At 36.6% G+C, this 13,578-nt stretch overlaps 1 protein-coding gene across 1 annotated transcript; it reads right to left on the reverse strand.

Moving 5' to 3' along the window:
- Nucleotides 1-4,602: 4,602 nt before the first annotated feature.
- LOC133328983 (NFX1-type zinc finger-containing protein 1) lies at nt 4,603-13,079 on the reverse strand. The gene is made up of 6 exons (XM_061537487.1): nt 12,947-13,079; nt 12,200-12,884; nt 11,806-12,121; nt 8,236-9,079; nt 6,257-6,762; nt 4,603-4,917 (listed from the first exon to the last, which is right to left on the reverse strand). The coding sequence occupies exons 1-6, from the start codon at nt 13,077-13,079 to the stop codon at nt 4,606-4,608; spliced, it is 2,796 nt and encodes a 931-aa protein (XP_061393471.1). The 3' UTR covers nt 4,603-4,605.
- Between the last annotated feature and the right edge of the window lie 499 nt (nt 13,080-13,578).

The following is a 13,578-nucleotide window of genomic DNA, read 5'->3' on the forward strand; positions in this document are numbered from 1 at the left end:
AAAGACGCATCCGCAATTTTTTTTATTTGTTTCCATAGAAATTCGTCCTTTTGAAGGTCTTTTGTGTACTGAAGACTGTCTGTTTACCCTTTGAAGGTCGCCAGTCTATAAAAGAAATTTTTAATTGGTTCCGTCTAAAATAGGCTCTTTGAATCTACTTTTAGTTTATATAAGTACTTTTTATGGTATTCTGTGCGGAGAACCTCATTTAAGGGTCTTCTTTTTTAAAGTATTCTGTCTACTGAATGCCTTTGTTTACCTTTTGAAGGCTTTAGTCTGTGAAATAACACTTGAATTGCTTCGGTCTATAGAAAAAATGACATTCAGTTTATAGAAGTCCTTTTGAAGGTATTTTGTTCGGAGAACTTCTTTATGGGGTCTGAAATTTTTTTTGGGTCTTTTGTCTATGGAAACTTATTTGAATATCTTCTCCCTTTTGAATTCCATTTTAAGGTCTTCTGTCTATAGAAGTAAGGTCTATGTAAGGTCTCTTGTCGATAATACACTTTTTTATGTTCTTTTGTCTATATAACCCATTTTCAAGATTTTATTTCAACAGAAGACCTTAAAGAGGTCTAAACAGTACACGTTAAAGGGGTTCTATCTATAGAAGGCCTTTTAAGGGTCTTTTGTCTATATAAGATTTTTTAAAGGTCTTCTGTCTATAAAATAGGTTTTATATAGGTCTTTTGTCTTTAGATACCTTCTTTGAACCTCTTAGATTTGATCTGAAATAATTTTGGAAGGCCTTACAAAGCTCTACAACAGCCAAGATACCTTGCATATGTCCTTTGGGAGGATTTCAGTAGATGACATGCACATGCAAGTCATTGGGAGGGGTTTTACAGTGAGTGTTTCTTCTGTTTATAGAAGATGTCTTCCGTCTTTTGAGACCCCCTTTGAACCTCCCATATGTCTTCTATTTATAGAAAAAATTGACAGCCTTGTGTCCAGCATAGTCCCATCTTCTACACATAGAAACCCTTCCAAAGCTTTTCTACACATAAAATATCGTGCAGATGTCTAATATAGATGGAGGACCTTCCAACAGCCCTTCCCTTGTACGAAGAGCTTTTAAAAGTCGTTCACAGGTTTTCTATATCTGATAGATATTTTGGTGGTGTTCAAAGACGATTAATAATGAAAAACAATATCAGCCAGTACATATAGGCTTGCAGCACCATATACTTATCATTAAATTTCACATCAACAAATCGCATGGGGACAGGGCAGACCCCTCAATACCTTCACAAATTCTGTCATTTAGGTCTTTAATATATATATATAATATAATTTAATATATACGTAGCTGTTGGTGTAGTTTTGGCTTGCAGGACAATATCCTTATAATTAAATTTCACATTAACAAATTGCAAGGTGACCTGCCCTATGTTCTCAATAGCCTCACAAATACTGTCATTGAGGTCTTTAGTATACACTGGGCTGTTCTTGTAGTTTAGGCTTGCAGGCATGTATATCCTTATGATTAAATTTCACATAAACAAATCGCAAGGTGACTGCCCAATGTCCTCAATAGTCTCACAAATTCTGTCATTGAGGTCTCTAAAAGACACTAAAAGCTGTTCGTGTAGTTATACCCAAAGGAAGAAGTGTTAAAACGCCAGATATCGATGGCCAATTATGTATGTTCACCTCTTTCAGAGAAAATGCGGTCGGAAACTTCTGACGCAAAATAACGGCGGGTCCCATATAAAAAACAGAAATTTACATTGAAAAATGGGGGAACAATATCATGGTCCTATACTAAAAAAAACTTAAAATGATTCGAATTACCAAATTACATCCGCTTGAGCTGTTGACGATTGTTTTTCTTTGTTTATTAGCATCTGCATTTTATTCAAAAAATCTAGTTTTCTAAGGCCATATATTTATTCTTTAATAAAAATAAAAATGTTCCATATTTTATACAAAAAAAGACATAATTTATTTTTTCAGCCACGTGGACTTTTCCACCTATCTATTAGTTGTGCAGGGTATAGCACATGCTGTTCCAATCGACTACACTGCTTTACTGGCATTAAACAAAAAATTGAGTCGATTTTTTAAATATCCCTGAACTTTCACATAATGCTAATTTTCTCCTACCTACCATAATTGTATGTATGTATTGTCCGAATGTAATAAAACTTCAGAATTCCCTCTGATCATTGCTGCAAATATTATAAAAATCGGATAAGTATTCGCCGAGTTATTTGCATTTGAATTAAACGATCATCCGAAACATACTTACTGTTCGGTGCTGTTCACCTATTACCTGAAAATGAAAAACGCCACAAAAATCGTTCTTTTAAAAGTGGAAAGAAATTGGTTTTCTTCTTCTTATTCTCATAGCTGAAACTACACACACTTTTAAAGTGTACATACAAACAAACACACATCTCCACAGACTTTTTTGTTGGCCTAAAGATATGCTATAATTTTCGTTACAAACCAGCTGGCGGCGGCAGAGACCAAAAATTTGCTACACACACTTTTGCAAAAATTGTCGACATTTATCGATAACTATTGAAACATTTTTGGTATACAATGTGTCTCGACGATGCGAAGATTTCTTCGTCATAGTTTTTGTTGACGACTGAAGCGTTTGAACATTTTTTTTTTGTTTGTTCTAGAATCTATTCAATACTTAATGCAAAATAAAGTGTAAATAAAGAAAAATATATTTTCATATAAATCTAACCAACCAGCAGGCGGCGGCATGGTGACATGTAACTTGATTGCTATATAATTCTATATTTTGGAAGATCAATTTTTGTGCGAAGTGATGTCGAAAGAGAAACGTCGTCGACAACGACGACATATGGAATAGGGGTGATTGATTTTTGTGTGGTTTTTCATTTTTGGGTAATAGGCAAACAGCACCGAACAGTAGGGATATTTCGGGTGATTGTCGAATTCAAATGCAAATAACTCGGTGAATACTTAACCGATTTTTATAAATGTTACAGCAATGATTAAAGGGAATTGTAAAGTTTTATTACATAGGGACAATACATACATACAACTATGTTATTTAAGAGATAATTGGCATTATGTGAAAGTTCGCGGATTTGTAAAATATCGGCAATTTTTTGGTAAAAGTCAGCAAAGTTCACAGCCTGATTAATAAATGGATTGTCAGTGGCTCAGAAAGCATCCCAGAGTCCCGGTATTTTAGTAGAACTAAACTAAATGAAGTGGATGCTGTAATTTGGTATTTCGGGTCTTTAAAGGCACCATATGAAAAAAAATTTTTTTTTTTCGATTTTTCTGAAGGCAATAATCCCATTTTAATGTAATTTCACATAATTGGTATTTCGGTGGAGGAAAAAGTTTGTTTTCGATTTTTTCAAGGTCATAGTTCGTATGTTTTAATAATTTGCCATTTCTGTTTCCCAGTGAATAAAAAGGCCCTTCTAGAAGAGATTTTCAATTCAAGTCCTTATTTTGACCTAGCCATACTGTCAAGGTAACAACAACCCAAGTCGGGTTTTCGACATATTTACCATATAAAGGTCCCTGAGTACATTTAGAAGAACTTCTATGGGAATAAAAGTTCCCTGCAAGCAATTTTCCTTTCCATAGAAGTTCTTTTGAAGGTCATATGACTACAGAAGACCCTTTGAGAGCTTTGTACTTATAGAATGCCCTTTAATTGTTATTTGCCTAGTCCATAGAAGAATATCTTTCAAAGGTCTTCTACCTATAAAATACCTTTTGAAAGATATCCTTAAAATTGTCAGCCATCAAATTTTTATTGTATCTCAGCTTAAAGTTTATACATTTTTTATTAAACTTCCTCAACATTGTCACAAAAATTTTCTTTACAATATCAATCTTTAAAAAAAATACAATTTATGTCTGTTAGAAAAAAAAAGAAAAAAATAAATAACATTTAATTTATTTCAATAAATTAAATAAAAAAATATACAAATTGAGACGAAACAATAAATAATATAAATACAAAAAAATTAAAATTAAAACAAAAAAACTATTTACTTTTACTCTTCTTCTTATTTTTTGGGTTTTAAGCATTACAATGTAGTTTACATGACAAAAAAAAAAAAAATAAATACGTTTACAAATAATAATAACAAAATCTACATCTCAAAGACAAACAAAGAAAAGGAAAATCTAATAAAAAAACAAATGAAAATGTAAAAGAAAATTAAAACAAATACATTTTCTTTCTTAAATAAAGTTATTGAGACTTAAATTAAGGAGTAAAGAAGGGTAAGTACAACAAAGAAGAGTAAGTCCATATTATATGTATAAATATAGGTGGGTATTCTTGGCAAAGATGGCTTGCCTTAATTGTCAGTCTCTTCGTGTATTTTTTACATTGACGATATGTAAAACTAAATTTACAAATAAATACAGTAAAAGGAGCAGGACACATAAAAGGACTTTTGGGACGGCTCCTTTAAGTTGATTGTTTTTAATTTAATTTTAATGTCTTCTTTATTTACTTCGCAATTGCAGCCAAATTATCAAATGTCAACTTATTAAGCCATAATTGATTTCTTTATTCTTTTCGATATTACAAACCCAACTTAAATACAAAAGCCGAATCCTTTTATGTGCCTCCCACTTGAATTTTTTCAATTATTTATCATAGAAATAATTTTCCGATTCGATGGGAAATTTATCACCCACTGCCTGATGTTGTTGCAATTTACCGGCAATCTCTTTCCATATGCTACTACATTGACTTAGCAGCTCCAAATTTCCAATACAATACATGGCATGTTTGGCCCGAGATAAGGCCACACAAATGCGATTACTTTGTTTGAGGAAACCAATTTGTGAAGTTGTATTACTGCGTACCAAGGAGAGGATAACAATATTTGATTCCAAACCTTGGAAACTGTCGACAGTGCAAGCTTTAAGTTGTTGTAGGGCGGCATGTTGTTGTAACTGGAAAGAAAGAAAGAAACAATAATTTATTAGAAAAATGACTTAAAAATAATAAAAAAATAACTAATGTCGAATCGGACCTACTATATGATACCCTACTCCACTTTGGGTATGCTCTATATACCTAAAAGTACCGTCTTTCAATCAAAAATCTTAGCAATCACGAAGCCAGATGATTAATTCAAAGAATCCTAGGTATAAATAAATAACCTAGGACGATGAAGTGGCGAACTATAAATTCAAAAGCAATCCATGACTGTAGAGTTGCTGTGCCAATAGCCCGGAAATTAAATAGCTGGAGAGACGGAACTTATGCCGATGAAGTGGCGAACTATAAATTCAAAAGCAATCCTGGTCTTCGTCTCAGAAGTATGACTCACTAACGCTAATTTTCCAGACTTGATTCGAACGGATCCTTGTCGATCCAGGTTGCCAGTCGTTGTAATATGGTTAAGCTAAAATATCTAACTTCTTCGTCTACTAAATCCACCTTTTCCTTTCCTCCTTCACTTTTCTATATTCTCCCTTTTCAGGTACTCAGGGTGAGCACAATAGTTGTTGTAGCAGCTTCTAGTGCTGTGTATTTTCACTTTAATCTGGCTCTGCTTCTAACTCCAAGTTCAAAAAAGATACGACTGTACTGGTTATGTTCACAATGAGGGTTGCCTGGACAGCTGAAGAGGTGTAGCGTGTAATGTGGAACATTACCACATGACGGTTAGATATAGTCCACCGTTTCATCGATTCGGGTCCAATATGAAATGAGGCGGCTACACCATCCAGATCTCTGTTGTATCAAGACCACTCTGGTTTGTTGCTGTTGATGTAGAAACTTGTACTGCTTTGTATTTCTCCTTAATCTGGTTCTGCTTCTAACTTCAAGTTCAAGTTGTGTCCAAAGTGAATATGAGGTTAGATGCTTAGATGTTATGTGGAGAATTACCACATGCCGACCAGATATTGTTCACCGTGTCCTCAATTCGTACCCAATATGAATTGAAGTGGCTACACCATCCAGATCTCTGTTGTGCCAAGATCACTCTGGTTTGTCGTGGTATCTGGCGGGTTTTCTCCGAGGAATGTATTCACACGATATTCTCCTATTGCTTCCTTAACTGCATCAGTGGGAATACAAATCAATCCGTCTCTCCAGATCATGAATATCCTTCCTGGCATGCCTAAGTGGTGGTTGTCAATCCATTAGGTAATGATTTGGATGGCTACTTCTATGCATCGACAACATCTTGTTGTGTTGACGCACAGGAAGGAAACTCATTCTACCCACTATCAAGGTGTGTGCTGTAGGATATAAAAATTCTAATGAATATTTGTCACTCACCTGTTTCCTTATCATATCAATTTGTCTGGCATATGGACTTAGTATTTGTATATCTTCGATATCGTACAAAGCATTCTGTACTAAATGCAATGCCAATTGGACAACTTGTGTCACTTCGTAGGGATTATATAGCGACGAATCTTGTTCGGTTTTCGCCTCTGGTTTATTATGTGTCATAAAGAATAGATTTGTTGACATTTGTCGTATGGCCGGATAATGGCTAACACTATCATCACTATCCAAATCAGTGTAAATTGTGTTCGATAAAAGATCGGCAATTTTTGGATGCATGCGATATTGAGTACGTAAAACAATTGGTTTGCTATATTTCGAGAATATTCTCTCGAAGAGGGAAATATTCATTTGTGATTTTTGTTGTAATTGATAATTGGAGGTATACGGCTGTAATTGTTGATGATCACCGATCATAATGACATGTTCCGTATAGGGAGTTAGACAAGCCACTATGTGGGATTCTAAGATTTCAGCTGCCTCCTCGAAGATAACTAAGAGAGAGAGAGAGAGAGAAATAGTATAAGAAATAATAATCTGATTTAAATTTGTTCATACTCACCAATTTTACTTTTCAATAGACGGAACAAAAAATTAGTTTTGGCAGCACACGTCGTGGTCATACCAATAATCGCCTTTTCTCGGGCCACATAATATTGAAACATTGTCTTAAGTGTCCTTAGCTTCTCACTAACCTCAGCTAATCGTCGTTGGGCCTTTAATATTTCCCCATACGTGTCATCGGTACCATCAAATTCACGATGTTTTTGTTGAAGATAACCAAAAGCCTCTTTAAATTCTATATTACAGAGATAATACAAACGTTTCAATTTGGGATTTATCATGGTATGCTCCACAACATCTTTCACGTTATATTTAGCAATTCGTGGATCTCTCGTTTGACTACCAAATCTCACAATATTCTCTGTAAAGGGCGAAAGCTTAACCAAAAACTTATCCAACGACTCATTGGTATAGGTAATCAAAATTAATGGTGTCTCAGCATTCTCTATAAGGGTTTTAACTATTTGCACTGAGAGATATGTTTTACCGGTACCAGGTGGTCCCTGTATTAGAGCAAATTCCTGCTTTAATGCTTTGGAGAACGCTTCCAATTGTGAGGGATTTAATTCTAGGGTATCTTTATCGGGGGACTCTGTTAAGGGATGGAATTTTTGTCCATTACATTCATATATGGTATCTTTTGTAAGGTATTTAGGTTCTGCCTAAGTGGTGGTTGTCAATCCATTAGGTAATGATTTGGATGGCTACTTCTATGCATCGACAACATCTTGTTGTGTTGACGCACAAGAAGGAAACTCATACTACCCAGTATCAATGTGTGTGTTGTAGAATATAAAAACTCTAATGAATATATGTCACTAACCTGTTTCCTTATCATATCAATTTGTCTGGCATATGGACTTAGTATTTGTATATCTTCGATATCGTACAAAGCATTCTGTACTAAATGCAATGCCAATTGGACAACTTGTGTCACTTCGTAGGAATTATATAGCGACGAATCTTGTTCGGTTTTCGCCTCTGGTTTATTATGTGTCATAAAGAATAGATTTGTTGACATTTGTCGTATGGCCGGATAATGGCTAACACTATCATCACTATCCAAATCAGTGTAAATTGTGTTCGATAAAAGATCGGCAATTTTTGGATGCATGCGATATTGAGTACGTAAAACAATTGGTTTGCTATATTTCGAGAATATTCTCTCGAAGAGGGAAATATTCATTTGTGATTTTTGTTGTAATTGATAATTGGAGGTATACGGCTGTAATTGTTGATGATCACCGATCATAATGACATGTTCCGTATAGGGAGTTAGACAAGTCACTATGTGGGATTCTAAGATTTCAGCTGCTTCCTCGAAGATAACTAAGAGAGAGAGAGAGAGAGAGAGAAAAATAGTATAAGAAATAATAATCTGATTTAAATTTGTTCATACTCACCAATTTTACTTTTCAATAGACGGAACAAAAAATTAGTTTTGGCAGCACACGTCGTGGTCATACCAATAATCGCCTTTTCTCGGGCCACATAATATTGAAACATTGTCTTAAGTGTCCTTAGCTTCTCACTAACCTCAGCTAATCGTCGTTGGGCCTTTAATATTTCCCCATACGTGTCATCGGTACCATCAAATTCACGATGTTTTTGTTGAAGATAACCAAAAGCCTCTTTAAATTCTATATTACAGAGATAATACAAACGTTTCAATTTGGGATTTATCATGGTATGCTCCACAACATCTTTAACATTATATTTGGCTATTCGTGGATCACGAGTTTGACTACCAAATCTCACAATATTCTCTGTAAAGGCTGAAAGTTTAACCAAAAACTTATCCAACGACTCATTGGTATAGGTAATCAAAATTAATGGTGTCTCAGCATTATCTATAAGGGTTTTAACTATTTGCACTGAGAGATATGTTTTACCGGTACCAGGTGGTCCCTGTATTAGAGCAAATTCCTGCTTTAATGCTTTGGAGAACGCTTCCAATTGTGAGGGATTTAATTCTAGGGTATCTTTATCGGGGGACTCTGTTAAGGGATGGAATTTTTGTCCATTACATTCATATATGGTATCTTTTGTAAGGTATTTAGGTTCTGTAGTTGGATGCTCTTCTTCATCGACAATATATTGTTTCATTGGAAAATCTGAGGTAGTACAATTTTTCAAATAATTGAAAACATTGTTGTAGGGTTCAAAAAAGGCAGGTGTTTCAAACATAAGCAGTGGTCTTCTGTAAATGCTACCAATATTGTATTGCAGGGCTATTTCAATGCCAATCTGAAATATAGAAAAAAGAGAAATTAAAAATATATATCTACATTTTGAAAATCAGCGAGGATTTCTATGAATAGATGTAAAGTAGAGAGGTCCGGTTTTTAGAAACCGACGTCTGATATAGATCTTCGTTGTAGAGAAATAAGTCTTTTATTTCTAGAAAACCAGTAGACGTCTTCTACGCCTAAAAGACCAGTGGATTTCTTCTATGCCTAGAATTCCAGTATAGATTTTCTATGTTTAGAAGGCCAGTAGAAAATTTCTTTGCCTAGAAGAGAAGTTTTTTTCTACTACACCACTAGAGGTACTTTATGCCTAGATAGTAGTTAGAGGTTTCTTAGGCCTAGAAGTATTGTAAAGATTTCCTTTTTGTCCCAAGTGGTGCCAACTAAAGCTTCCAATTCCACTTTAACCTTCTATTTTCTTTGTACCCTGGTTTTGCTGCTAACTCCATGTTCAAAAAAGTTACGTCCCGTACCGGTTGTGTCCAAAGTGAAGATGGCTTTAGATGTAGGGGTTTGGCTGGCAGTTTAGATGTAGGGGTTTGGCTGTCATGTGAACCATAATCACATGCCGGGCAGATATTGTCCACCGTGCCATCGATTCGTGCCCAATATTAATTGAGGTGGCTACACCACTCAGATTTCAGTTTTGCCAAGACCACTCTGGTTTGTTTACTCAACTGCATCAGTGTGAATACAATTCAATACTTGATTTAGAGGCCACCTTTTGTCTCTGGATCTCTCCAGACCATAAAGCTCCTTCCTGACATGCCTAGGTGGTGATGGTTTGGTTGGCTACTTAAATAACACCCAAGCTGATATTGCATCGACAACATCTTGTTGTGTTGACGCACAGGAAGAATCATCGTCTCCTCATGTAAGTGGTCTATTGGAGACATGAGGAGACACCCTGTGGCGGCATTCTGGAAGGATTGAAGACTTTCCCACTGCGCTGCACTGACGTTAGCGGACCACACTGGCGCCGCATGGTTTACCACAGACTGACCTATTGCTGTGTAAGTCGTTAACAAGGGTTCCTTGTCAGCTCCCCCAGTGCTGCCGGCTAGCGACTTGAGAACCTTGTTTCTGCTCCTGACTTTATCGCAAATAGCTGTGGCATGAGCGGACGTCTTGTAAAGACTATCGAATGTGACCCCTAGAACCATAAGGTAATTGGTGGTCGGAATTGTGGACCCCTCGACCTGCACATTCAAAGATAGACGCATCTCCGCTATCCATGTGGTAAACAGTGTGGCCGTTGACTTAGTGGCGGATATTTCCATATTCCTCGACCGGAAAAAGTCTGCGATAGCCACGAGATAGTGGTTCAGCTTCTCGCAAATGTCATCAATTAAAGGTCCTGACGCCATTATCGTACAATCATCATCATATGTTACGATCTTTATGTCGTCCGGTGGGCGTGGAATTCCATAGAGGTAGAGGTTAAACAGTTCCGGAAATATCACCCCTCCTTGAGGAACTCCCTGTTTTACTCTACGGGCCTTCGACTTCCTGTATCTGAATTCCACGTACGACTGGCGTCCACACATATAGTTCACGATCCAAAGTTTCAAACTTGGCTGGAGGAATGTTCTCTCGACGTCCTCGAACAGCTTGGCGTGACTGACGGTATCAAATGCCTTTGATAGGTCCAGCGCCACCATGATTGTCCTGTTACTCGGCCTGTTCTGGTTTAGTCCTTCCATTATATGTGTGGGAATTGTTTGCAAAGCTATTGTTGTACTATGCTGCTTCCGGAATTCGTGTTGATGATCAGCAACTGCGTAGCATTTACGAATGATAGAGAGTAGCAGTCTCAAGAGTCTTAGCTAGCTTAAAGATCACCATAGAGATTCATCCAAGCGCCATAAATATTTTTCCCCAACTGATGTCATTTGCAACATCCTCCAACGTAAAGTGTTGTGGTTCCTCCTCCTCTTAAAGAGAACGTATACAACGCAATACTCCTTTCTTCGCCCTGTCACTCTTGGGGTGCTCTATAAACTGCCGTTAAAGAGACAGACGTCCGATAATCCTTCCTGGGTTCGACAGCGACTTAACCGTTGACCACAATTAACTCACACTGGTACTGATGTTACAACACTTCAGAATTTTTATCCACTTTTTCCGCTTGTGTTCGCCGACAAACCTCTTCACTTCCATTGTCAATTTTTTGATTCTGTGGTTATTAAAGTTGGTTCTAAAAAGCTCATCACGCTCCTTTGCTAATCCCGCTGCCCCCGTTGGGAAATTGGATCCTGGTGGGTATGTCCTCATTCTCAGTGCAAAACGTTGAGCTATGCCGCCTTACAAAGCTCCCATTTTGATTTAGCTATGCAAGCATTTTTGGTCACATTTTCAAATGTCTAGGCTCTAGGAATTGTGCATACATACTTCAGCGATTAGATTCGAAATTTTATCGTCTGGCACATACGAGTGGCTTCATAAGACTTAAGGACCATTTAATGAATTAATTTAAAGAACCGTACCAGTCAGTTTTTTTATAGTTCAGGACAAATGTTGGAATACGTTCAGCTATGAAATTCCATCGCCTGGAAAATACGGGTGACTTTTGAAATTCTCGCAGATTTTAAGGAGACCTTAGTCAAGTCCGTAGATCTTGAGCACTTATTAATAGATTACCCTTTAATATCATATCATAGAGGTCTTCTAAGTGCCCTTAGAGCTGTAAAATGAATTATATATTAACACAGTAAGCATACTTACATATCCCTCTTTGAGGCACTCCTGACTGGTATATGTAACAGTGGCCAAAATCAAATTATCAAAATCTCGTGATGTTGTAAAACACAGTAAGGCGCCCGATTTGATTTTCCATAGCTTATCCTGAATTTCCCATGGTATATTTGTATTACCATCATCTTCTAAATTTCGTCGACTTCCCAAAATATCCACAAACAGCAACTCATGACGATTTGCATCCAGAAATTGTTCATTCAATACAATATGGACATCTTCGAAGAGATGGAAATTATCTGGAATTTGTATTGATTTACTATCCTTTACATATCGAACACATTCCCTTAGGGGTAGGAGAAAATCTTCTTTGAGAAAATGCATGTGTTTATTTAAATATTTTTGGACGGATGGCAATTGGGACTTTGTCCCATCATCACTAACATCGAAATTGCACAATGGCGGTTGATTGCTTAAAAGCTCATCTATTGTTGGATAAATTTCCCAGGTACATGTATCGGATTTTGATGAGGTAGTTGTCGCCAGTGAATGTAGGTTCTCCTTTAATCGTTTTTTGTATTTTTTACACACGGCCAAATCACTATCACTTTTATCCAATATTTTCATGATATCCTTGAGTATATCTTCTTCCACATCAATCGGAACACATGTTGCTTCAATACTATAGCCTTGCAGAAACAAAAGTTCAATATTTTCCAATAATTCTTCCATTTCCTTCTGCTGCTTCCACATATCTTTAAAACGTTTACAAAACAATTTGGCCAACAACAGACGTAAATGTTCCTGTAAACAGATGTTCCGACGAAATGCTAGGAGTAATGTTTTTTGAAAACCCGGTAACTCCAGGCGACATATGCCGGATATAATGTTGGTATATAAAATAACTTTTTCTTGGCTGTCATTTGGCTGCAGTTGATCCGTATAGAAATCATATTCCAGCGTATGGGTATGCAGAAATTGATCTAGTGGGGACAACTGGGTTATCTTCCTCAGCTCGGCAATATTTAATTTCTTTTTGTTGGCCGCCTTGTTGCTCTTTTGTGGGTGGGATGAGGAGGCCTTTAATGTCAGCTCCTTAATGTAGGCATCTAAAAGGGATGGGGAGAATAATTAAATGTGGATACAATACTAAATCTCGCTCGGCAATTACCCAATGTATTTGTCGGTACTTTAATGCGTTCCTCCATACGCTCGGCCTCTTTGGCCTTCATATTTTTCTGCCAATCTCGCGCCAAGGCATCATCGTCCTTGTCAAACCAATCACAATCATCAGAATCGGACATTTTTCACACAATATTTTTAATATTTTTCTAGAAAAATTAAAAAACAATAACAAAAACCTACAAACTGTTGCAGCGATGCCAGCAGTGCAATGTATTATTCACCGACGCACATATGAATTGGCGTACCGTTCCTTTTAATTACAATGCCGCTTCTTAAAGTTTTGACGCCGTTGCAGAATTGAACGAAATAAATAAAATCGGACGAATCGAGGAATCAAAACAAATGAAGCGATTAGGCTTGCTCAACAATGCTGTTCATTCATCGACCGAAAAAACAATTAAAAACGTTCCAGCTGTTTACGAATTGGATGGGATAAGGCAAAATGCCCGATAAAGAAGAAGTCAAAGTGGAGTGTAAATAAACCAAAACAAAGGGATCGCGAAGCAGAAAGAAGGTAGAATGAATGCAGGTTTCTAGACATCGTTTTTGATCAAAAGAAACAGGTGTTTTGAGCGTCGATTGTCGGTACAACACAATACTGATTAATTTTGTTATAAC

The sequence above is a fragment of the Musca vetustissima genome, unplaced genomic scaffold, assembly GCF_032173495.1.
Source record: "Musca vetustissima isolate MV318-11 ecotype Yass unplaced genomic scaffold, APGP_CSIRO_Mvet_v1 utg18190, whole genome shotgun sequence".
NCBI classification, from domain to species: Eukaryota; Metazoa; Arthropoda; class Insecta; order Diptera; family Muscidae; genus Musca; species Musca vetustissima.

Coding starts and splice junctions, on each gene's coding strand:
- LOC133328983 (XM_061537487.1), bottom strand. CDS start 13,079: ATGTCCGATTCTGATGATTGTGATTGGTTTGACAAGGACGATGATGCC. Junction 12,885..12,946: donor AGTACCGACAAATACATTGG/GTAATTGCCGAG, acceptor CATCCCTTTTAG/ATGCCTACATTAAGGAGCTG. Junction 9,080..11,805: donor AGTGCCTCAAAGAGGGATAT/GTAAGTATGCTT, acceptor TCTATATTTCAG/ATTGGCATTGAAATAGCCCT.